This window comes from Dendrobates tinctorius, unplaced genomic scaffold (genome assembly GCF_039654945.1).
Source record: "Dendrobates tinctorius isolate UK_male_01 unplaced genomic scaffold, ASM3965494v1 ptg000257l, whole genome shotgun sequence".
Classification (NCBI taxonomy): Eukaryota; Metazoa; Chordata; class Amphibia; order Anura; family Dendrobatidae; genus Dendrobates; species Dendrobates tinctorius.
Genome location: NW_027361924.1, coordinates 414,764 through 440,591, shown reverse-complemented (window position 1 = coordinate 440,591; position 25,828 = coordinate 414,764). Strand labels below are relative to the sequence as shown.

The 25,828-nt window shown below is 44.6% G+C and overlaps 2 protein-coding genes across 3 annotated transcripts in view; one reads left to right on the top strand and one right to left on the bottom strand.

The window, feature by feature from the left end:
* SYNGR3 (synaptogyrin 3) overlaps positions 1-11,187 on the top strand; it is a 36,530-nt gene extending 25,343 nt beyond the window's left edge. The window contains exons 2-4 of the mRNA XM_073558405.1: positions 362-596; positions 3,022-3,164; positions 7,289-11,187. Coding sequence (XP_073414506.1) covers positions 362-596; positions 3,022-3,164; positions 7,289-7,498 — 588 coding nt within the window. The 3' untranslated portion in view covers positions 7,499-11,187. The remainder of the gene's footprint in view (positions 1-361; positions 597-3,021; positions 3,165-7,288) is intronic.
* Positions 11,188-12,855: 1,668 nt separating this feature from the next.
* On the bottom strand, positions 12,856-23,100 carry ZNF598 (zinc finger protein 598, E3 ubiquitin ligase). Of its 2 annotated transcripts, XM_073558403.1 has the most exons (13): positions 22,928-22,945; positions 22,208-22,537; positions 20,392-20,504; positions 20,147-20,276; positions 19,748-19,959; positions 19,135-19,352; positions 18,806-18,923; positions 18,241-18,428; positions 18,023-18,119; positions 16,553-17,337; positions 16,146-16,284; positions 15,824-15,965; positions 12,856-14,518 (listed from the first exon to the last, which is right to left on the bottom strand). In XM_073558403.1, exons 2-13 carry the CDS (start codon positions 22,382-22,384, stop codon positions 14,168-14,170), a joined length of 2,670 nt encoding a protein of 889 aa, XP_073414504.1. In that variant the 5' UTR covers positions 22,385-22,537; positions 22,928-22,945; the 3' UTR covers positions 12,856-14,167. The 2 variants fall into 2 exon arrangements, with proteins under 2 accessions (XP_073414504.1, XP_073414505.1); XM_073558404.1 differs by having other exon boundaries at positions 15,824-15,950; positions 22,208-23,100.
* Positions 23,101-25,828: the final 2,728 nt, after the last annotated feature.

The following is a 25,828-nucleotide window of genomic DNA, read 5'->3' as shown; positions in this document are numbered from 1 at the left end:
CCTGCGGTTTCCCCCTGCGGAATCCTAGAATGGAGCAGGTGGAAAGCTGCAGGAAATCCGCACAAAAGAAGTCACATGCTGCAGTTTTCTATCCGCAGCAAATCTGCGCGGAAAAATCTGCAGCATGTGCACAGCGGATTTTGTTTTCCCTACACTATAATGGTACTGTACATTACCTGCAGTTCTGCTGCGGATCCACAGGGCCAAATCCGCTGCGGATCTGCAGCAAAATCTGCACCGTGTGCACAGAGCCTTATAGGGGGGCTCCAGACCGCTTTTATTGAGGGTGATAAAGAAGTAGAAGTGCATTTGGTAACCAGATGTGATGACCACTACTAACCAGACATTGTTCCCTTTCCAGATTTTCTCCGTCGTGGTCTTTGGCTCCATAATAAATGAGGGGTATGTAAACATTGATAGCCCGGAGCTGCACTGTGTCTACAACAAAAATGAGGGGGCTTGTAACTACGCCATCAGTATCGGGATCATCGCATTTTTTGCCTGTGTGTTCTTCATCATCCTGGACATTAATTTCCCTCAAATCAGCAGCGTCAAGGACAGGAAAAGAGCGGTGATGGTGGATATGGGATTCTCAGGTTAGTACATTGGGATCTTTGGAAGGAACTGGTGTGTAACCTAAATCCCCATTGTGTTCTTCTGGGCATCACTGATCATACTGATGGCATAATAAGACCATGTGCTGACACAGCTATGTCATATAAGGCCTCTTTCACACTTCAGTTTTTTGTGTCAGTTAAAATCCGCCAAAAAGGCGGAAAAGCGGATCTGTTCCTAACTGATGTGAACGGATGCCACAGGATCCATTTTTTGACGGATCCGCTGAATGAAGAATTTTAAAGGAACCGCTGGCCGAGAGAGAGAGAATTTTTTTCGTCCGCCAGAAATGATTTCAGGGTTAATTGTCTCCCTGACTTCCTTTCTCCGGGTATGCGCTCTTGAAAATGCGGATCCAACAACAAAAAAAAACGTTGCAAGGTCCGTCCAGGCATGCCGGCGGACGCAAAAATTTTGGCCGATCCGCAAAAAAACGGATCCAACGGATGGCCATCCGTCAAGATCCGCCAGTAATGCAACTCAATGGGGAAAAAAAACGATCCTCAAAAAAAAATGGCGGATCCGTTTTTTTCAAAACCTGGCGGATTTTGACTGATGGTCAAAAACGGAAGTGTGAAAGAGGCTTAACACTGCAAGCCACATGACCCCCATAACAGCGCCATCCACAGGACCCCCATAACAGCGCCATCCACAGGACCCCCATAACAGTATCAGCCACATGACCCCTATAACAGCGCCATCCACAGGATCCCCATAACAGTGCCATCCACAGGAACTCATAACAGTATCAGCCACATGACACCTATAACAGCGCCATCCATAGAACCCCCATAACATTGTCTGCCACTGGACCCCATAACAGCACCATCCATAGTAACTCATAACAGTGACATACACAGGACCCCATAACAGCACCATCCACAGGACCTCCATAAGTGTCAGCCACATGACCCCCATAACAGCGCCATCTACAGGAATTCATAACAGCGTCATCCACAGGACCCCCATAAGTGTCCGCACTGGATATACATAACAGCGCCATCCACAGGACCCCATAACAGTGTCAGCCACTAGAGTCCCATAACGACGCCATCTACAGGAACTCATAACAGTGTCAGCCACATGACCCCTATAACAGCACCATCCACAGAACCCCCCCATAACAGTGTCAGCTACAGGACACCCTTAGTGTCAGTCACAGAACTCCCATAACAGGGTCATCCACAGGACCCCATAATAGTATCATCCACAGGATGCTCAATAACAGTGACAGTTGCGGGACCCCCATAACAGTTCCAGCTAAAGGACCACAATAACAGCAATAGCGACAAGAACCCCAAATCAGTACCAGCTATAGGATTTCCATAAAAGTGCCAACCACAGGAACCTCATAACAGTGACAGACATAGGACCCCATAGCAGTACCAGCCACAGGACCACATAACCGTGTCAGCCATGTGACCCTAATAACACTACTATGAACAGGACCCCATAACATCAGTAATTTAGTATTTCCCTGCAGTCCTATGTAATAGTAGGAATGTTGTTGTTTGTAGATGGCTTTGCCCTCCCATTTGGCTATTTTTGGCAGCGTTCTATGTGGACCAGGTCAACTATTAGCAACAACCGTAGAGAGCGGGACAGAATATTGACATATTTCGCCAACATTACAGATATGCATTATACAGATATCGCCTTTTTTCCTCTATTTTTTTCACCAGATTTTGATCGTGCGCCAAATTCTTTTATTTTGCGTCTTTTTTATAGTCCGCTTTCTATACGTTCACCCTTTATTCTTATTTTATGTTCATCATTTTGGGCGTAGTTTTTGTCTTTTGTATGTTTTTGGACTTCTTGTGCTCTGAATAGGCAAAAGACAAAAATAAGGAGCATTTTTAAAATTTTGCACAAAATTGATGAACCGCTTGCTCCATTGTGAAACATTTGGCTCAAAAGATGTCAATGAATATGGCTAAAAAAAAAAAAGAAAAAAAAAGGTAAGTGACTTTTAAACCCCCCCACAAAGGATGACTTGCGCTTCACCTTAAAATAGCGCTTCAGTGCCTCTCTTGAATTGGCGGCTCTTTCCTTCGCCGCCCGGTGTTTACAGGCCGCGTGGCGTCTGCTGTAATTATCTGTTGTTTTCCTAAGAGCCTAATCACAGGCCACGTCTGGAACAAAGGGTTAATACTGATTGCATCCCGGACCACGCAGTCGAGCACCAGATGGAGAATCTCATTATTTACCTTTTATTTCGGGAGCGCGATTGCAGCACTAGAGGAAAATTCTGGGGCAACATCCGGAATGAGACCAGATACCCTTTTTTCCATATAAGTTATGGGGTCCCCAGTAAATAGGGACCCGGACCAGATTGGCGCCATGTGTGCGCGTCTATCCCTGTGCCCTGTATAACCCTATGACTTTGGTCTTTCTCCTTCGCTCCAGGCCTCTGGTCCTTCCTCTGGTTTGTGTGCTTCTGTTTCTTGGCCAACCAATGGCAAAGGTCACCAAAACAGCCCGAGTACGACCAAGCGGCCGATGCTGCGAGAGCCGCCATTGCCTTCTCCTTCTTCTCCATTATCTCCTGGGTGAGTGTCTTGTTGTTAAAGTCACTTCTTCTAGGGAACATTTTATCCAGTGAACGTATAATAGCGCCATACAATGCGTAAAATAATACTGCCATGTAGTGCGCCACACCATGGCCAATAAATATAGCCAGTACATAAAATAATAATGCTCTACACCATAAAATGAATAAATAATATCACCATGCGATGTATAAAATAATGGTGCCACATAATGCTATACAGCATAAAAGTGAATAAATAATATCACCATACGGTGCATCAAATAATAGTGCCATATAGCTCTATACATTGTAGTAATCAAACACGGTAATATCACCGTACAGTGCTACGATAATAGTTCCATATCGTGCTATACACTATAAAGTGAATAAATAATATCACTAATGAATAAAATAATAGTACAATATAGTGCTATATGCCAAAAAGTATATAAATCATATCACCATACAATGCATAAAATAATAGTGCTATACACAATTAAAGTAATCAATAGCACCATAATTTATCCATATATTGAACAAAATAATAATGCCATATAGTGCCATGAATTAAACTATAAAAGGAATAAATAATATCACCACACGATGAGTAAAATAATGGTGCCATATGTGCTATATACCATAAAATGAATAAGTAATATTGCCATACAATAAGTAAATTATGGCGCCATATAGTGTTATTCATTGTGGTAATTAAATATCAGCATACAGTGCCAAAATAATAGTTCCATAAAGGGAATGAATAATATCACCATACAATACACAAAATAGTGGTAACATATAGTGCTATACATAATATCACCATTCAATGCCAAAATAACTTTGGCATATAGTGCTGCTATACTCCATACAGTGAATATTATCATAATACAATACATGAAGTAACAGCGCCATATTGTGTAGACACAAAAAAATGAATAAAAAAAATACATGGCTTCTTTCTTCCAAAAGCAGCGCCACACCTGTGCACAGGTTATGTGTGGTACTGCAGCTTAGTCTGAACTTTATGATCACTGTCACCCCCTGTATGTGGAATTTCTCTATTTTTCATTTTATGCCATGCTATGATAGCTACTCTGGATCATCAGACTTTTAGGATTATTGGGATTCACGCATGCATTATATGTTTAATCCTGTTTTTCCTATTTCAGGGTTATCTATCATTATTGGCCTTGGAAAAATTTTGGAACTTAGTCTTTGGGGAAGAGGAGCAGAGGATTATTCCGATTCCCTCCTTGTGTCTCTGCTCTCTGTCTCCTATCACGTCCTTAATCCCCAGCCAATAAAACTTACTTTTAAAGAAGCGATCCATCAAAAGTGACCGTCCGCTAGATCGAAGGGTCCTGACTGTCCCAACCCGAGCTTGACATGCATCGGACATACAGTGCCTTGCGAAAGTATTCGGCCCCCTGGAACTTTTCAACCTTTTCCCGCATATCATGCTTCAAACATAAAGACACCAAATGTAAATTTTTGGTGAAGAATCTACAACAAGTGGGACACAATTGTGAAGTTGAACAAAATTTATTGGTTATTTTAAATTTTTGTGGAAATTCAAAAACTGAAAAGTGGGGCGTGTAATATTATTCGGCCCCTTTACATTCAGTGCAGCAAACTCACTCCAGACGTTCATTGTGGATCTCTGAATGATCCAATATTGTCCTAAATGACTAATGATGATAAATATAATCCACCTGTGTGTAATCAAGTCTCCGTATAAATGCCCCTGCTCTGTGATAGTCTCAGGGTTCTGTTTGAAGCACAGAGAGCATCATGAAGACCAAGGAACACAACAGGCAGGTCCGTGATATTGTTGTGGAGACGTTTAAAGCCGGATTTGGATACAAAATGATTTCCAAAACTTTAAACATCCCAAGGAGCACTGTGCAAGCGATCATATTGAAATGGAAGGAGTATCATACCACTGCAAATCTACCAAGACCCGGCCGTCCCTCTAAACTTTCATCTCAAACAAGGAGAAGACTGATCAGAGATGCAGCCAAGAGGCCCATGATCACTCTGAACTGCAGAGATCTATAGCTGAGGTGGGACAGTCTGTCCATAGGACAACAATCAGTCGGACACTGCACAAATCTGGCCTTTATGGAAGAGTGGCAAGAAGAAAGCCATTTCTCAAAGATATCCATAAAAAGTGTTGTTTAAAGTTTGCAACAAGCCACCTGGGAGACACACCAAACATGTGGAAGAAGGTGTTCTGGTCAGATGAAACCAAAATCTAACTTTTTGGCAACAATGCCAAACGATATGTTTGGCGTAAAGGCAACACAGCTCATCACCCTGAACACACCATCCCCACTGTCAAACATGGTGGTGGCAGCATCATGGTTTGGGCTTGCTTTTCTTCAGCAGGGACAGGGAAGATGGTTAAAATTGGTGGGAAGATGGATGGAGCCAAATACAGGACCCTTCTTGAAGAAAACCTGTTGGAGTCTGCAAAAGACCCGAGACTGGGACGGAGATTTGTCTTCCAACAAGACAATGTTCCCAAACATAAAGCAAAATCTACAATGGAATGGTTCACAGATAAACGTATCCAGGTGCTAGAATGGCCAAGTCACAGTCCAGACCTGAATCCAATCGAGAATCTGTGGAAAGAGCTGAAAACTGCTGTTCACAAACGATCTCCATCCAACCTCACTGAACTCGAGCTGTTTGCCAAGGAAGAATGGGCAAGAATTTCAGTCTCTCGATGTAAAAAACTGATAGAGACATACCCCAAGAGACTGCAGCTGTAATCGCAGCAAAAGGGGGGGGCATCAAAGTATTAAGTTAAAGGGGCCGAATAATATTGCACGCCCCACTTTTCAGTTTTTGAATTTCCACAAAAATTTAAAACAACCAATAAATTTCGTTCAACTTCACAATTGTGTCCCACTTGTTGTTGATTCTTCACCAAAAATTTACATTTGGAATCTTTGTTTGAAGCATGATATGTGGGAAAAGGTTGAAAAGTTCCAGGGGGCCAAATACTTTCGCAAGGCACTGTATGTACTCATATCTCCTTGGGCCCCTAGTTTATGGGGTCCGGTCATCTGCCCACATTTGGGCTAGTAGAGTTGGCAGGTGTATCCTAAAGGAGCTCTCCAGGATTAGAAAAACACTTCTCCTTTCTTTTAGAAAGAGCGCCACTCCTGACCATAGGTTGCAATACCACGCACAACCTATAGGCAGCGGTGGCACCGCTCTGAAAGCGCAGATGAGAACTTATGCATTGCTGATTACTCACTTTATAGCTTAAAGGGAATATCCCTTTAAATGAACCTTCTTTAAGATGCATCCCAAGCCCAGTTTTCCACATCACTATAATCCTCTTAGCGCCTGTATAGGATGTGATCTAGGACTTGCACGTGGGCAAAAAGGAAAAACCCTTTTATTATGTCACATTTGCAATTTCTAAATGTCCACCTTTTGGGATCATTTATTATATTTTGATTTAAATTAATGTATTTGGGGGCTAAAGATCTTTTTTGTAATTGGGTTTCATTAAAAATGTTTGCACCCTCTTTGCCTTCTACAGCCTATTGTACTATTGCTGGCTCCAGAATGAGTTAACTGAGAATCTTTCAGCGATCTTATTCAAATAGGAGTTTGTAACTCTTTGGTTTCTTTAAAAAAGTTTGCCCCGTTTGCCTTTTATAGCCTCTTTGTTACTCTGTCTATTGCGGTCTGCAGAGTGAGTTAACTGAGAATCCATCAGTGAGCTCCTTCAGATTGACTGATGGCAGTTTCTCTTTTTTCTCTCTCTTTTTCTGAGCTCCTCTCAGCTGATTTATGACCACAGACCACATCAGAGTTGACTGCGCCAGGAAACAACGATCCGGCGTAAGCCACATTTTAGTGCAAAATTTTTTAATAAAACCCAATTGCAAAAAAGATTTTTTTTTTTAATATCAAATACACGCATTTAAATTAAAAAAAAAAAAATAAATAAATAAATTGTCCCTAACGGTGGACATCCCTCACACTAAAGCTTTTCTTGTCCTGTTCCACTTATTAATCGCCTTGATAACCTATCACTTGTCACTGACTTATGTTTAACCCTTTGTGTCCCTTTTTTGTTTGCTTTTTTTTAACCCTTTATTAACCCTTTAACATCCCACCCAGGCTGCTATGGCTCTGAAAGCCTACCAGAGATTCCGCCTAGGAACCGATATGTCTCTGTTTGCCACGGACCAGTTCGCCCCTGGACCCAACGCTGGATACCCAGGCTACCCCACAGGCAGCGGCATTGAAAGTACAGAAACCTATCAAAGTCCTCCTTTCACCGAAAATGCAGACATCAGCCCCAAGGGATACCAAGCACCCTCGTACTGATGGGGATGGGTGAACCCCGGATGTTTGTATGCAGATACAACAGGCGCACTGACACCGTGCAGAGAATCGAGTGACTACCGTATCCTGCTGTACATTCTAGATGTGATTGCCGGAATTACCCCTGTAGTTAGATGTACAGTGCACTCCGTACTGTGACATTGATTGCTTGTTTGTGATCACTTCAAAAAGGTTTTCCTGTTTTTAACCTTTTTTTTTTTTTATAAAGCATTCCTGTAAATGTTGGACATCGATCAGCTTAGGAAAGAGCGGCCAGCAGTTCAATAAAAATATCTCAAGATGTCTAACCTGGCCATCCTTAAAGTGAAGCTGCCGGATAATGTATCTGAGGTCGCCATCAGATAGTGGAAAAAATGACGAACTCGGGGATATATCATTTTCTATGGTTTAATTTACTATTTTCATTTTAAAAAGTTGAATAAATGCTGCTCTGGTCTGAGCCTGAGAGTCCTGCTTACTCCACCCCCACACAGTCATGTGGGAGGAGGAAGTAGGACTCACAGCCTCAGTCAAACAACATTTATAGTCAACTTTTACAATGAAAATGGAAAATCAAACCATAAAAAACTATATATCCCCGAGTTCGCCATTTTTTCCTCTATCCAATGGTGACCTCAGATTCGAGATTCGGCAGCTTCCCTTTAAGAGGGTATACAGATTTGCTTGATAATCTCCTCTATCCAATGCTGCCCTCCAATAGGAGCCAGGTCCACTTTAAACTGGCAGCTACAAGGGCACTGGATCATTTTATGTCATAAGGAATAATTTCATAGAACCTGATCCATCTACAATGGGCCAAACAGAGTAGCACATTAGTATTTTTTAGCGTTATTCATACACTCAGGTTTTTGTATGAAGTAAGAAAAAAAACCATCACCTGAAAACAATCTGTAACCAGAATAATAGACCCTGCAACAGCTCCTCTATCATAAAATATGGCAGACTTTAGATAATCCCTTTCTTCAAGTCAAACTGATTATGGCCACGACTGAGAACCTCCAGGTGACCTACAGCGCCACCACAGGAGAAATGAAGTATTGTACAATTCTTAATGCATTCATCTGCTGTGTGTTTAATGCCATGTGAATCCAATGTGAAGACAGATAAGAGTTACCAATCCCCTATCAGTAGGAGCTCTCTGATGGATTCTCAGTTAACTCATACACATGCAGGTAAAGAGCTTGTAAATGGCAAGCGGTACAACATTCTTTAGGAAACCCAATAGCAAAAATTGCTGTCCTCACAAAATGCATGTAGTTAAGTAAAAATAATGTCCTCAAAGGTGACCATCATCTTTAAAATAAAATACAAATATTGTGTCATCCAGGGACAGGACGGGATAAGTTATGCTGATCACAGATTTATCCAAAGACCTATTCATGCGAGCAATATCAATGCAAGACACAACCAGATTGCAGGGAGTGTGAGATGCAGTGTGATCCTTGTGGATGTGGTTGGTTTCTGCAAGAAATGACATAAGCAAAGTTCTGTCTGGGGTGAAGAACTAATGGTCTCTTAGGAGCCGCGGTGTCTGAACGACAGATTTGTCGGCTGTCTCTAATAGCAGAATTGAGAATGAAGCTCTGGAGCATAATGCAGCCTATAGTAATGAATGTGGGGTACAGGAAAGGGGCTACGGGCACACATCCAAGGTAGCATGCTGTCCAAGGATTACGGGGTCAATTTATGTAGCTAAGAATTGAATATTCAAGGAGCTGGGGGGTTGGTGTTGGAAAATAGAAAAAACATGGCTGTTGTCTTCCAGAAATAGCACCACTCTTGCCCTTAGGTGATGTCTGGTATTGCAGTGTGATCCTGGTAGGGGAACACATTGCACACATAGACCATGGCCAAGAGACCAGGGTGGTTGTATAGGAAAGAAATATATTTCTGTGCCCCCTGGACAATTTGTGCCTGGGCGCTGCATCGCTTTTTCTTATGTAGAATCCGAGAAATGGCAGAATCAAAATTCGAAAGCACAAACGACCCTTATGCAGCTCTACATGAAGATGAGACACCACGGTGGAAAAGACCCCAATAATCTGTGGCATGTCCCACCGTAGTCAGAGGTTTTACCTGCAGCTGATAGATGGGAGAGCTGCCAGCAAGTACAAATCCATATGGAGAGAGCTCCCCCTGGTGGTGACAACTTGCACACAGAATTAAACCACATATACGCTACTTTAATGGTGGACAAACCTTTCTTTTCTACATCTTCCCCTGCCCCCCCCCCCCCCCAACAGTGCCTTCTAGTTTCCCCACCTAATTTATACAGATGCCAAGGTCGAAAGTCAGTAAGGCAAAATATTAATTAGTGTTGTAGACAACAAGAATAAGCCTTTTTTTTCCTTCCTGCTATATGAAGTTTTATCTCCTTGGTCAGATGAAAAATTTGAAAGCAGGGTCATTTAGAGAACTGCTGTCTTCAGTTAAAGGGTATTGCCGGATAGGGCTTGTAAATACGAGCAGGTATACAATTTACTGCTTGTTAAAATTTTCATCCGTTCTTGAGATATTAAGTTTTCTTTTGTTTACAGTTTGTTGCCTTGGAGACCGACCACCACTGCCAGACAGCAGAACATGTGTTGTGCTTACAAGTTCTTTTCTGTTGAGCTTGCTTTGAATCTAGGCAGATTCGCTGGAGCGCGCTGTTACCACGTAATCCCAGCCGGCTTCACCGCAGCGTTTACAAGCTCGGCAGCAGCGGTGGTCGGTCTCCTAGGCAACGAGCTGTAAACAAAAGAAAGTGTTCATATCTCAAGAATAGCTGCAGATTTTAACAAGCAGTAAATTGCAAAAGTGCTTGTTTTTACAAGCAGTATCCATCTGTGAAGATAGGAATAACCCTTTAAGGTCACATATGGGAGTGTATGGATGCCATGGACTGGAGGAACTGCAAATACCACTCCCTACCTTGATGATTGTGGTAGGTAAAGCTTTCAAAAAAAAAACAAAAAAAACATACATAAATTAACATATCAGACTGCACAATGGGGGAATGAATAATAAGCATTTGCCCCCTGGAGGGGGGGGCGCATTGGAGCCAGACCCAAGAATCTTACCTTGTAATATGGGGCTGTAAAAAAAAAGTTGCTAATGTTTACACAGGAGAGACATTTGATGCTGGTTGTAGGGAGAAGTGACACATTCCAGCACTGACACAAAGATGCAAACATGAACCATATTGACAGGGGTTCACTTACTTCTTTCTTGATTTTTTTTTTTATTTTTTAAATAAAACTCATCGGCCATCAGGGCATCATGGGGGTTGTAGTTTTGCAACAGGTTGCGGATTCTTAGCTTATAGGGCTTTAAAAGGGTGAAAATTCTGGCATATATGTTAATGAATAAAGGGTTCTCCAGATCAGATCCAATCTGCCCCGTAATCAGTGCATCTTATATGACTTATTTCTCCACGCTCACTGGTCTCACATACTCATACCAGGGCCTGTCTACAGGGAAACCGAGACAGTGCACAGCCGTGTCAGTTATACCGTGTGGTCCGTGTGTGTCTGGAAAAAAAAAAAAAAAAGTGACATGTTTACAATTATCTGTATATATCGTATCTCCTGAAAGAACAATCTGTGATTGTGCGTTTTCAGTAGCGTCTCGTGTCGGAAATGTAACTTGTTTTCTGTACATTATGAAATTAAAAAAAAGATTAAATGGAAGAGGAATGCAGGCTATATTTTTTATTTCCACCTGACAGACTACTATATAAGTGGAATGGGAGCGGTGAAAGTGATTCTTATTAAAGGGACTCTGTCAGCAGATTTTGCTATGTAATCTGACCGCAGCGTGATGTAGGGGCTGAGACCTGGATTCCAGCAGTTGTGACACAATCACAGTTTTCTCAGCTGCAAATCTAGCACAGCTCGGGAATGCTGAGCTCAGTATAACCCCGCCCACACACTACCGATTGGCTGATTTCTGTGTACACTGTCAGAAAGCTGCCAATCGGTGATGGGGGCATGGTTGGAAAAGGAGGCACAACACAGCTAGTCCTGTAGTGATAATCTCCTGATAAAACACTGATTTCATTGTGACTGCAAATTACAGTCTAGGAAGTGACACATCACTGGAATCAGGCTCTCAGCCCCTACATCATGGTGCTCTCAGATTATATGGATAATGTATGCTGACAGATTCCCTTTAATACCAGGTATAAAGGGGTAGGACATTAGGTAGAGGATAGAAGTAGGCATAAAGGTGAATTATAGAAGCGGTAGAGGTGAAGGTTAATGTAGAGGTGAAGGTTAATGTAGAAGGTAGTTTTAAGGCAGGATCAGAGGTAGAGGGAATGAGTTAATAGAAGATAGAAGAGTAGAGGTAGGGCGTAGGAGTAGATTCAGTAGTGGTGGAGAGTAGGAGTAGGGCGTAGTGGTAAAGTATAGGAGTAGAGCATAGAGGTAAGGCATAGGAGTAGAGGGCAGAGGTAGAGTATAGGGTAGGACTAGAGGTAGAAGGTAAAGATACACAGTGGCAGAGAGTAGAGCGTAGGGGTAGTAGTAGTGGTAGAGTGTAGGAGTATAGGGTAGAAGTAGTAGAGGGTAAAAATACATAGTGGCAGAGAGTAGGAGTAAAGAGTAATGGTAGAAGGTATGAGTATAGGGTAAAGTTGTGGTAAAGGGAAAGGAGTTGAAAATTAGAGAATAGAAGAGGCAAAGACTTAGGGGGTAGGATTAGAGGTAGAAGGCAATGATAGAGGTAGAAAATAGGAGTAAAAGGGCAGAGGGTAAAACACAGGAGAGGTAGACGGAAAAAGTAAAAAAATAAAAAGATATAAAGTTAGAGATGAGGTTTATGTAGAGATAAATGCTGGGAAAGTACAGAGGAAAAGGCAAATGGTGAAGAACACAAGGTAGGAGTATAGTAGATGGTATAAATGGAGGGTGGAGAAGTGGGTAGGTTTTGTGGTGGAAGATAATACTCAAGGACAGGGAAGGGGGATAGGTGATCGGAGTAGTAGTGGGTCGTGCTCTTCATCTCTGGTCCTCAATGTCCTCTACAGTTGTGTTTCAGGATTTCCTTAATATTGCACAGGGGATTATTCCCCCTCATATGTAACACGACCTGCTGGGGACATTGAGGAGTGCGGGTTGTTGGTGGAGTAATGGACCTTATACCTAGCAGACATCGCTGCTGTTTTATGGCTGAGATGACACAATGGCCAGCTCAGATCTACATGTGTAACATACAGACAGTCCGCACCGGTTATCAGGCCTTTTCTTGTACATTAGGGCTTATTTCCTTACAGCCAATACCAATTATACAAAGTATGGACCAGCGCCATCTAGTGACCAGTCAGCATTACTGCAGCTATAAAATTGAGCCGTCAATCAAGAATTTTTTTTTATTTATTTGACCAATGCAGTCCAGTATCTGTCGGGCAGAGTCTCCCTTGCCCCCTGTGCACATAATATTTAGTTCTCACTCCAGAAGAGAAACTGAAGAAACCATCGTAATCAGCGGCATTAACCCAGTTACTACCACAAGCTGCTGAAACAATACTAATTTGCCCTGGAAGGCACATGACATGAGACAGACGGTGGTAACAATTGTACAACATTCACGGGTTCAATACTGTGGAGGTTCGGACCGATCAGATAATACGTGCTGGATGACATAAAGCAAAATAGTCGTTGACATCGGAGGCGCCTCCTTCCAACAGCGGTAACGTATTGACAAAATTACTATAAAGGCATGATCAGGGAGCGTCGAGAGTAAACCTTTGAACCAGGAAAGAAATTAAAACAAAATAAAGTCAAAGTTTGTCATTATAAATTATAGATTAGCTTGGACGAGACCAAAGCAGATCGTACATGCCAAGGGGAAACCAAGAGAGATGTTGTGACACTGCCCCCCGTAGGATGGGATGATTAAAAAGTGTTGCCTTCCTGAACGGAACGGTTTGGAGCCCAATTATAACACGATTACCGCAATGACATCACCTCGTATACGACAAAGTCCCTTTATACGGAAGCTTCTGCAACGTTCAGATGTTGCATTTTTTATTCCATAATCGGTAAATGGAAAAGGTTTTGGCGATACTAATAAGTTTTATTGCTGAGTGAATTAATCCCATAGCGTTTCTCAATACGAAACGTATGAATCCGGGAGGAAAAAAAAAAAAGTTTACAATTGTCTTAGGTCACAGGACTAACCCTAAAAATGGGAAACGTTCCTGGACGTCTCACGTACGGATATAAAACCAGCTCCCACAAAAACAAAACCTGTCTCGCCGTCTGTAAAACGAGTCATACCTAGGATTATCCAATCCAAGATTTAATTGATCAGAATGGGGCCAATGAGAAGCAAAAAATTTAAAAAAAAAGGCCCCGATTGCCACGAACACATTGCAGACTCCGCAGTAAAAGAAGCTGTGCTTTGTGGTAGCCGCAGCGATCCAGCCTGGCCACCCTGCTCTTCAGAAGGTAGCACCGACTCAGTTGCCTTCTGCACTCAGTGACGTCATCACATCATATATTTGGCCACGCAGAGCATCGTAATAATATACTTTATTATCACCGGGCAGATGTTTTTGCCATCTAGATTTCCGCTTTTTTACTATTTTTGGTGCATTTATTTTTATTCATTTCTCTTTCCTTTTGAAAAGTGCACACCCAAAACCTGGGTGACGTCCCCCAGAGCCTAAGTGATGATCCGGCTGATAGCCTGGAGGGAAGGAAAGTCATTGTCTTCAAGGTGCAATGTCTTGTGATATGCAATGTCCTGGGGGGCCAGCACTTGGCTGCAGGTGGGACAGGTGGAATAGTCCAGTTCAGGGGAGCAGGAGTCCGTTTTCCAGGCAGCTTTCTTGCTCTTCTTGGACTTGTTGGAGCTTTGTTTCTGTTCTATTTGCAGCTCTTGGTGGGCAGAGAGCAGCTCCTGCTGTTTACCGTTGTCCGGAAGAAGCACCAGGAGCTCATTAAATATCAGACTGAAGTTCTCCCCGAGAAGCTGGCTGCAGCTTTTGTAATACTCAGAAGCAGATATCAAGCCCTGGAAGAAAAAAAATTAGAACGTAAAAAGTTTGTAACTATTGTTTAAAAAAAAAAAAAAAAAAAAAAAAAATCACCCATAACACAAAACAATCCTGAGTAATCTGTAATCTGTGGGGAATCCCAACTACAACTCTCAGCATCCTGAGAGCCCAAAGGTTAGAGAAACTGCACTGGATGTGTAAAGACATTTGCACGTTAAAATGGTAAATGCAAATCATGCGGATTCGGTGTGAATTTTTCACTCAGATTAGCGTGTGTAAGGTCCACAAAGGATACATGAGATTTTAACGTTACGTTCTGCAAAGGTACAAATTTTGCAATTTTCAGCATGTCATTTCAACCCCCATTACGAATTATCAAATTCGCAGTGTGTGCAGGAGCTCTATAAGGGGTTGTCCCATAAACGTTTGCTTGCTGGAAGGAATAAGAATAGGGGTCTCCAAAGTTCCTTGTTCTCAATTTACTGTATTATAGACGATTAAATGAGAGGTGGTTGCACAACGCTTAGCTCACAGTTGTCTGTTCTTGGGATCAGCGAGGGTCTTAGCAGCCAGAACTCAAGCGATAGCACATTTATTATCTACTCTGTGGTTATGGGATTATTTGTTTTAGGATACAACATTAAATTATTATTGGTAAGAACCAACCTCTTGGACTCCTATTGATCCTGATTCAGTGTTGTATCCTCTTAGGCTAGTTTCACACTAGCGTATGGAGGAGCAGCGGATTTCCTCCGTGAAGCTCCACCCAGTGCTGCACCTCCTCCGTTAAGCTTTGCCTACGCCGGCATGCGTACCCTATCTTTAGCATTGGGTACGCAGGCCATGCCGATGTATGCGGATGCCTCCGCATGCAACGTTTTGGCGGTGTGGCAACTGCAGCAAAAGCCAACACGTTGTATTCGCTGCAGGATCAAAACGACGCATGCAGAGGCATCCGCATACATTGGCATGGCCTGCGTACCCAATGCTAAAGATAGCGTACCCAGGCCGTATGCCGACGTAGGCGGAGCTTAACAAAGGAGAGGGAGTGGACGGAGCTTCACGGAGGAAGTCTGCATCCCTCCGCAGCTCTGACATAAGCTAGTGTGAAACTAGCCTTACTCAGTTTTTTTTTTTCATTCCTAGGATTGATTCAAGTGATGGCATATTCTAGCAATATGTGATTACCTTATAAGATAGAAAAATCAGATGCCACCTTGTGTAGACTAATAGCCACAACATGTGGCAAAAGTAGCAGAGCAAAAGTTGACCACAGTGTCACAACTGTAAAAGACACAGCCGAACCCCGCACCGCTCGTTACCTGTCTGAATTTGCCAGAATGGGATTTAAATTCGTTAAACTTGGACTCGTCGCTGTGCAGATAATCTTTGATGGAGTTGATCAGGTGAATGTTTCTCTGCTGGAAGTTTTCAGGTATCAAGTAAGTCCTGCAGAATGAGACCCTTTAAAAAGTAAGAAACCAAAAAGGCCGTGTTATAGGTAGGCATGGACGACAGCATAATTCTCAGCAATCCAAGTAATATTATACTTGGACCATCCCGATCAGGATAGAGTGGATTAGTGTCAAGAAAATAAGGGGAACAAAAAAAAAAAAAAAAAGAAGTTTAAGCACGGTCACTCACTCCTTTACTGGTTTGGCGTGCGGCTGTGCAGTAAGAGCGGACGATGAGGCACTGGTGAATCCTGGTGGAGGCTTCCCCACAGAGGCAGACAATCCTGGAGGTGGTGGCAAAGGAGCGGCGGTCACCACTGGGCAAAACCCTATAAGAGAAAAGGCACCAATTGACCGTCTTACCAGTGTCAATGGTCTGGATTGACACAATGAAGCGTTTCACACATCTGAGTATTGACCATGATGGATGGATCGGCAACAGGTCTCCAGACCGGAACTCAACAGACTCAAAGGCATATACGAGGCTGAGAAGAATCCTGGCTGGTCCATATATCTCAGAAACGGATGTTTGCAACCGGCCTAAGCCAACATGACATAACAGCAAGTCATTCTCTAATGACTGGGATGACACTTTACCTGGTGGCGGCATCCTCGGCAAATTATTGTTCACCAATGCTGGAAAATCTTCATCTTGCACAGGGTACTTTGGACCTGGATTGGGCAATGTCTTCAGCTCGGGGAGGTCTCTGCGGCCACTTCCTTTGTCTGGTACCTTCTTCTCGCTGAGCCCATTCACCACGGTATTGGACTTATCGCTGAGGATAGACGTGGCTGGCGGTGTGGGGGTGCGATCAATCTCTGTGGCGTTCTCTTTTAGAGAAGAACTTGTCAACCTTTCTTCTGCGCTCATTCCAGAAGTTGGATTGCTCAGCTTCTCCGATCCCATTCGCTTCTTCTTGTTGCCTTTCCCGCTGGTTTGAAGAGTCGAGGTAGTCAGTAGCTTAGAAATATCGATCATGGTGGGAGCACTACGGAACTCCTGTGCCGTCATCCCAGTACCGTCATCTTCATCCTCTGATAAGGAGGGAGGTTTCTGCATTTTCTTGTTGGAGCCTTTTTGGAAGTTCTGCAAGGCAGCTTTTTTGGATTCTTTGCTTGGAGTGGCGACAGTAGAAGTAGAGGCCTTTGTGGTATTTTTAGAAGAAGTTGCCCAAGCGGAAGTGACAGCAGACAGTGGTTTACCGATTCTTAAGTTGGACACCAAGGCTGGGAAATCCTCCTCATGGAAGGCATTAGAGGACCGGGAAGATGAAGTGTATGACAGCCCAGCGGGGAAAGGTGATGCCGACGAAGAGCCTGCGGTGGACGACAGACTGGGAAAGTCTTCTTCCTTCAGTTTGGCAGTAGGTGGTTTTGGAGCGCTGCAAATGAAAAGAAACTCTTAAAAGAGAAAGATCGCTCAGAAAGAATGCAGTTTTGCACGTTCTCCATTCATTGTGTATGGGACTGACAAAGATCAACAAGCGCTGAGCTCAGTGAACGCCATCAGTCTGATATAGGTGGCAGCACACGTGAACCATTGCTCCATTGAAATGGAGTACACGGGACTCCAGCTGTTGTGCTCTGTAGGAGCCGTTATCATAGGACAGTCCAATTAAGAATGAACACATCAAAGATTCACAGCTTTGAAAAATGTTGTCTGTGAATTTAAATGCTACGGACACTGACTCTTTGGCTTATTTTTTTCTACTGTTCATTTTATTACTAAGCACCAAAACAATGTAGGAAATATTCATTAAAATGTAGAGTCTGTGCAGCACCTGTACATAACTGGCCGTGCTGCTTTTGGCTCACACAGCTCCTGGTTGCGTCAGTGTTAGCAGAAAGGAGGAGGATATATAAAGCAGATCGGAGACTGGAGAGGAAGATAGCGCCAAAGTCTGCAGACGATAGAGAGGGAGGAAGGGAAGTGTGAATCGTATAAGCTGTGTATCTGTGTAGAGAGGAGAACACCTACAGCAGACTCTGCAGTGCAGAAGAGGAAAAAGGAAACCCCACACTCCTCAGCATCAGAATAGGTTAACCCTCCATAAAAGATGGCTGTACCTCAGTGGTGCGGGCACAGCAGATCCAAAAGCAGGGAAATCCTCAGGCTTCAGTACCCCATTTGAGGTGTTTGACATCATATTTAACTCCTTTGAACCTTAAAAGAAAAAAAAAAGAAAAAAATAAAAAAGATTTGCAGATTGTTACAACTGTCATGATGAAGCAAAATGTTCCGATCCAGAGCGTGCATAAGAAAAAAAAAAATGAAGACATGTCACCTGTGGCATCGCCAGAGAATTTTGGGGTTGGTTTTGGTTTGCGTCCCTCCTCAGGATCTCTGGATTCCTCCATCCTACTTTTCGAGCCGTCGCTGTTTTCATGTGCTTGTTTCCTTCCAATTTCTTCTTGTCTTCTGGCTGCAACAGAAGCTCGCACGGCAGCGGCAACTTCCCGATCCTCTTCTTCCCTGTAAAGTAACAAGAAAAAAAAAAGCAATTAAAGGGTTTGAAGACGTTTGCAACCATTCTTCAAATCCGTCCTAATATGGATGGTACACAATAAATGCTATATTAATGAAACTGAGGGGGTGAAAGTACAACAAATGCTAGAATTGCGGGGGTGTCGTTTCTCCATACTTGGGTATTTTCAGTTTTCCAGTACAATGTATAGTAAAAGGAACAGTGACAAACTACAACTCTTCCTACAAAAAGAAAAAAAAAAAAAAAACAAGCCCTTGTACGGCTTTTTTTTTTCTTTATGCCTTCATTAAGAAACAAAAAATAAATAAAATAAACACAAAGCAGCTTTGCAAACCTCTTGATTGACACATCAGTCGCTGCTCACCTTTTATACCTCCAGCTTCCCCTGCGGTTCTGTTGACCTCCCCGGGCTAACCCCCTTGCTGCTCTCGCCTGCCTGTTAAATCGATCCACCTCTTCATAGTCTTCTGCTCCAACCATACCTGAAACAAGACGTAATGGCAATGACGGCAATCAACATCTGAAAATAAAATGAAATTCCTAATATGACACTTGTTAATCCAGGCTATATCGGACAATATGGCACACAACCCCCCCAATATTGCCAGATTAAAAGGAATTGACAGTAAGAAAATAGAAGTAAACTGTTCCATCAGATGAAGTAATCTGTGATAGTAACAAGTCGGCGCTTACCTTCTGTCCTGCGACTATGTCTGGGTGCGTAGCTGAACTGAATATCGATCTGGCGGTTCTGACGGGCCTCGGCACGGTTCTTGCTGTGGCACGAGGTCTTGTGTGCCTTGTAGTCAATTTCAGTCCGAAAGGCGTGTGTGAACTGCTCTGTGCTGCACCTTCCCTCATCGCACAGAAAGTGGCTCTCCCGGAAGTGCTCCCGCAGGAAAGGGTAATCGCTACAGTAGAAAATATATGCAATATATATACGCAAGACTGTTGATTTTTCTATATAACACCTATTAACAAAAGAGGACCCAAGTGATTCTAATGTCACCCTAAAAGATCAGACTTTCTAGCAATAATCAGTCCAAATTTCCAAACTGTGTGATTCCGGCATGCAGAACTGCATCTCACAACCCGCCTTGCTATGAAATAGGGAAACTTGGTGCGTTAAGTTCAGAAAGTTGTATCTTTTAGGGGGACAATAGTAATAATTGGGACCACATGTGTTAGAGGTTGTCTTAAAATATCCCCAGTCTGAGGCTGTCCACTCTATCCCTCAATAAAGAGGGCAGCCTCAGCCAGGCAAAAGGTGCCCTTTAAATTGGCACCACTGTCTTTAAACACCTACCTGTAGTATTCCTGGGCCCCATCAGAGTCACAGAAGTGGCAGAAATAGTGGTCCCTGCGCAAATGCTTCAGCAATTCATCATTGTCAAGGTAGCGTTCATCACAGAACTTGCAGAGGGGATGGCCCCGGTGAGAGGTGTCCTCTGGGTCGCCTTGGATGCGATGCCGAGCAAGGTCCTTGCGCGAATACCACTTTCTCTCATAAGTAAAATTCTGGAAGTGTTGAAGAGCATCTCATCAGGTGCTGCATGCAATATTAGGGCAAAGAAGACTGGTGTGGTTTTTGAAGCGCTTTTATAAGAGAATTGATGGCGGAATGAGTCTACTTCAGCCTCTGCCAGCTGACTGTATAATCCCTTCCTACTTTCCCTGCTATAAAGTTATTGTAGAATATTCTCACCTTTAGGTGCTTTACACAAAGTTTACAGCAGAAGAGCTCGTGATGTTTTCTCATGTGCTGTTCCAGGTCCGCAAAGGCGTGGAAGGGTCTCATCTCAGGGCAGAGGTGACATTCATGTTGTAGTAACCGTCTGAAATGGAAATACTTGTCAACGCCCCATCACAGCCATTATAACACAGTCCTGGCCGCCCGGGGAGCCTCTGGCCGCCCATTTCAATGTCAGGTTTCCCTTCAAGTTCACTTACCTGAAAATAGAGAAGAGTTTTCCATCGCTGAAGTAGATGTCATGTCTCCTCTCACTCTGCATCTGGGATGTGTCGATGCTCGAGAAGGGAGCAACTTTTTTAACAAATACGACCTGTAAAGACAAGGACAGAAGAGATGTATTCATAGCAGGTACAAGAGAATTATCCCAACCACATCCCAAGCAGCAAGACAGACAGAATGAAGAATTGTCTTCAAAGAAAACGACGTTTGCACAAAGACTGTACAGCATTACAGGCGACATTGAATATATATTTTTCTTAAGGGGGTTGTCCTGGAGTAGGAAAACATGGCTGCTTTCTTTCTGAACCAGTGCCACCCCGATCATGTGTTATGTCCAGTATTGTAACTCCGCTGCATAGTCAGAGGTGGCGCCGATTCGGAAAAGAAAGCAGCCATGTTTTTATAATCAGGAGAGAAAACTCCTTGAAGTCATTTTTCTGTCTCATGCTTCTGATTTTTGCTGTTGGAATTTTGCAACAAAATTCATCCAAATTGTGCAACTGATTTGATTTTTGCTCTTTTTTTTAAGAGAAATTTCTCATATTAGTCTTCAGAATAAAAAAAAAAAAAAAATGGAATTAAATTTTGTTGTCCAATATTACATTGCGGGCCATTGCCCAAAAATAAATGTAATGTCGTTTCAATAGTTAGGACATGATGAATTTACCCCCAAAAAGTCTGGATAATTAAAACCGCAACTTTGAGAAAAAGACACAAAACATTATGGAGACAGAAATTAAAAAAAAAAAAAAATTAAAAGCGTTACTAAAAAAAAACGATAAAGAAAAAAAAAAGAAAAGAAATCGGGGCCATAGTTTTGTAATGCATTTTGATGGATGTGTGGCGGAGGGGGAAGGTTTAGAGAATGCGATCCCTTGGGGTGTGTGCACACGCTGCGGATTCTGCTGCGGTTCCACAGCGGATTCGGCCGCTGCGGGTCCGCAGCAATTTTTGCTGCGGTGTACAGTACTATTATTCCCTATGGGAATACAAAACCGCAGTGCAGACGGTGCGGATTTTTCCGCGCGTTTTTTCTGGGGTTTTGAAACCGCAGAAAGAATTGACATGTCAATTCTTTCTGCGGATTCCGCTGTGGTTTGCCATCTCATCCATTGAGATGAAAAACCGCAGGGCAAAACCGCAGAGAAATCCACAGCGTGTGCACGTAGCCTAAAAATATCACTTGAAAAAAAAAGCACAATTAATCCCAGGCAAATTCACTAAACACATGAGACTGGACCTGCCCGCCAGTGAGGATCGGAGGGATGGCAGCAGGCCAGCACTACCAGTACCGGTGACTCACAGGAGAAAGGTCAGTAGTACATCAGTGATCAGCACATTTTTGGGCGAGCCTACATACAGACTGACGTGGGATCTGTCCACCCCACAGTGGTCTGATACAGAACTGTCATATGGGTGCAGATATATCTCCAGGTTTGTGTCTAATTTTGTTTTACCTTGGCGACACTGATTGCCAGCACTGCTGGGTCACCCGCTAAACAGAGACCACGACCTTAATGGTCGAGTGGTTTTACAGGTGCAGTAATTGCTTTTCAGCAGAATTTTAGGGTCAGTGCCGCCCCCATATTTGAGAGATACCCCATTCATAAGACAAGTCGAAAGACAAACTGTCAATTTTCTTTCTTCGCCCCTAATACATCAGGGAAGGCAGTGATTGGATGTGTTATGTCTGCATGCAGGGAACAGCAGGTGTTGCTAAACTACACCTCCCAATATGCCCTGACACAACGCTGGGGGGTGTAGTTGTACAGTGAGAGCCCTGTAAGTACTCACCTTGTCCAGCTCCTCCCGGCACACGGCACAGTACTTCTGCTCACACAGCACCCTCATCTTGGTGGAGCAGCGGTAGCAGACGGGGTGGTCGCATTTCCCAAAAGCAAATATGTCCAGCTCCTGACAACACAAGACACAATTCCCCTCCAAATCCACGGTTTTCCCTGACTTTGCCATGGTTTGCAGGTGAAAGCTAAATGCTGCGCCTCTGATTAGGAAAGTGGTCACCCCAAGTGACGAGAGCAGTGAACAGGGGCAGAAAGACAAAGGGAGGTCTGCACTAGTGATCAGTGAGAGGGGGGTGGGCTGCACTAGTGATCAGTGAGTGGGCTGCTCTAGTGATCAGTGATGGGGGTGGTGGGCTGCACTAGTGATCAGTGATGGGGGTGGTGGGCTGCACTAGTGATCAGTGATGGGGGTGGTCTGCACTAGTGATCAGTGAGAGGGGGGTGGGCTGCACTAGTGATCAGTGATGGGGGTGGTGGGCTGCACTAGTGATCAGTGATGGGGGTGGTGGGCTGCACTAGTGATCAGTGAGAGGGGGTGGTCTGCACTAGTGATCAGTGAGAGGGGGTGGGCTGCACTAGTGATCAGTGAGAGGGGGTGGGCTGCACTAGTGATCAGTGAGAGGGGTGGTGGGCTGCACTAGTGATCAGTGATGGGGGTGGTGGGCTGCACTAGTATCAGTGATGGGGGTGGGCTGCACTAGTGATCAGTGACGGGGTGGGCTGCACTAGTGATCAGTGAGAGGGGGTGGGCTGCACTAGTATCAGTGATGGGGGTGGTGTGCACTAGTGATCAGTGATGGGGGTGGTGTGCTGCTCTAGTGATCAGTGAGAGGGGGTGGTCTGCACTAGTGATCAGTGATGGGGGTGGTGTGCTGCTCTAGTGATCAGTGAGAGGGGGGTGGTCTGCACTAGTGATCAGTGATGGGGTGGTCTGCACTAGTGATCAGTGATGGGGGTTGTCTGCACTAGTGATCAGTGAGAGGGGGTGGTCTGCACTAGTGATCAGTGAGAGGGGGTGGTCTGCACTAGTGATCAGTGAGAGGAGGCGGGCTGCACTAGTGATCAGTGATGGGGGTGGTCTGCACTAGTGATCAGTGAGAGGAGGCGGGCTGCACTAGTGATCAGTGAGGATACACCGGTGGGTAGGAGGCTCTCCTGGTGAGTAGTGAGGCTCGGAGTAAAGGCCACCAGGAGAGATTACTGGGCCAGTCCGCTGTGTAGGCCAGAAAGCGACAGGCAGCGCGGGGCTGAGGAATAGCCGGAGGAGGCGTTGCTGTCGCCGTTAGAAAGCTCCCGTCTGACGTAGACGTTCCGGGTGGTAACGGAGCCGACCCTCGCTCCGAGCAGCGCGCACACGCTACCGGCTAGCAGATGTCACGCAGCTGACGCATCCCGCCGGAAGTGAGCCATAGAGTGCGCCTTAGCACAGGCTAGAGCGTCCACTGCAGACGGCGCTCAGTGATGCTTTGGAGGAATCAAGTCTATCGCCCTTGCTATGTGTGGCCCCCTGCTGGTGGATGCGGCACATTGTTCCAAATTCTAGAAAAATTAAAGTAAGGGCAGGAGGGAGAGATGGGGAAAGATGACACTGTATGGCACTGTATATAGAGGCACTCTGCATGGCATTGTATATAGAGGCACTCTGCATGGCACTGTATATAGAGGCACTCTGCATGGCATTGTACATAGTCACTCTGTATGACACTGTATATAGAGGTGTGGCGCCCCCAGGAGTATGGCCACCACAGTGGCTTTGCCTTCCTCCAGGGAGGGTAATGCCAGGCTTGGAAGCAGTGAAGGGTCTCTCTCGCAGTTAACCTATACATGCAACACAGTTCCACTCCAGGCCAGCAGGGGGGACTCTGAACTGGGATTAAGGGGAGGAATGCTCTCTGAGGGCCGATCGAAGGAGTGGTCAGTTAGTGTGAGGAGGGTGAAGTGTGCAGACGTGGAGAGGAAGCGCGGAGATCGAGCGGAGAGGAAAGGCTCATCTCCAGTGAGAACGCATGATCTGGAGTCTGGTCTCCACGGTTGTACGGATACTAACGGTCCTGCAGCAGACACCAGAGGAGTAGGAGGCTGTAAATGCCCTACCCCCATCTAAGACTCGGAGGCACAACAGCACGGAGTGAGCCAAGAGAGAAATAGCGGCTACAGCTGTCTGCCATACGAGGAGTGCTAGTAGAAGAGAATTAGGAGGAACTTCAGTGTAAGGCTGTGTGCACACGATGCGGCTTTGCAGCGGATCCGCAGCGGATTTTACCGCGCAGAAACGCTGCATATCTGTATTGTGATGTACAGTAGCCTTAAAATCAATGAAAAAGAAAACAGCTGTGCAGACGCTGCAGATTTTTCAGCGCGGTTTTCCTGCGGTACAAAATCCGCAGCATGTTACTTGTTTTGTGCGGTTTTCCTCCTCCCCTGTCTCCAAATCCGCAGGGGGAAATCCGCACAAAAACCGCAAGGAAACCGCAGGAAAAATGGAAGAAATCCGCAGGAAAAATGCAGGTCATTTGACCTGCGGATTTCTTCAATTCTGCACGGAAAAATCCGCAGGGCCAAAAACTCCGTCTGCACTCAGCCTAACTCAGTACTAGGAGTACTTCACTCAAATAAGCGCTAGGAAGGAGACTGCACAGCCCATCTGCCGAGAGAGAATCCCTGAGCTGCTTCCAGGCTAGCCTGCTCCGGTACCATCTGTAATCAGGACCCTGGACTGCATTTATCAAGTAAAGGTACAGAAATTGCACCCCGCTGTGTCTTTGTCTGCTTCCTACCCTTCCGGCACCGCTACATCCCCGTGTCAACCACATCTACACTGCCCTGGGACTACAGCTTCACCTGTGGAGAGCTTTTACATCTTTGCTGCTCCATACCATCAGTCCCAGAGGATCTGCATGGAGCGTCGGCTTAACATCTCACTTGCCGAACACCACAGGTGGCGTCACAAACTATTCATTTAATCAACTACATTCCACCATTCAATCTCCCCCTTTACTTGGGCGCCCAGGGCCACGGACCGGGTCACCACTGCTGTGACACATCCCGCCGACACCGTACCCCACAGCCCTGGGAGGGCGACCCAGAAGCACTCTGCATGACACTGTATATAGAGCCATTCTTCTGCTAGCATTGTTTATAAAGGCACTTTTGGATGCCACTATATAGAGGCACTCTCTTTCTGATGCTGTACATTATTATTGTTATACATTTTTATAGCGCCATTTATTCCATGGCGCTTTACATGTGAAAAGGGGCAAATATGGACAAGTACAATAAACATGAGCAATAAAAGACACACATAAGTACAGGAGGAGAGAGGACCCTGCCCGCGAGGGCTCACAGTGTACAGGGGATGGGTGAGGATACACTAGGAGAGGGTAGAGCAGGTCATGTGGGCGGTTCAGTAGACTGAGGATCACTGCAGGTTGTAGGCTTGTCGGAACAGGTGGGTCTTCAGGTTCTTTTTGAAGGTTTCCATGGTAGGCGAGAGTCTAATGTGTTGAGGTAGAGAGTTCCAGAGTATGGGGGAAGCACGGGAGAAGTCTTGTATGCAATTGTGTAAAGAGGAGATAAGAGGAGAGTACAGAAGGAGATCTTGAGAGGATCGAAG

Excerpts from the sequence above, each read along its gene's own strand:
- ZNF598 (XM_073558403.1), bottom strand. The coding sequence starts at position 22,384 with ATGGCAAAGTCAGGGAAAACCGTGGATTTGGAGGGGAATTGTGTCTTG. Across the intron at positions 18,120-18,240 it reads ATTCTCTGGCGATGCCACAG|GTTCAAAGGAGTTAAATATG; the intron begins GTGACATGTCTT and ends TTTTCTTTTAAG. Across the intron at positions 15,966-16,145 it reads CACGCCAAACCAGTAAAGGA|GGTCTCATTCTGCAGGACTT; the intron begins GTGAGTGACCGT and ends TACTTTTTAAAG.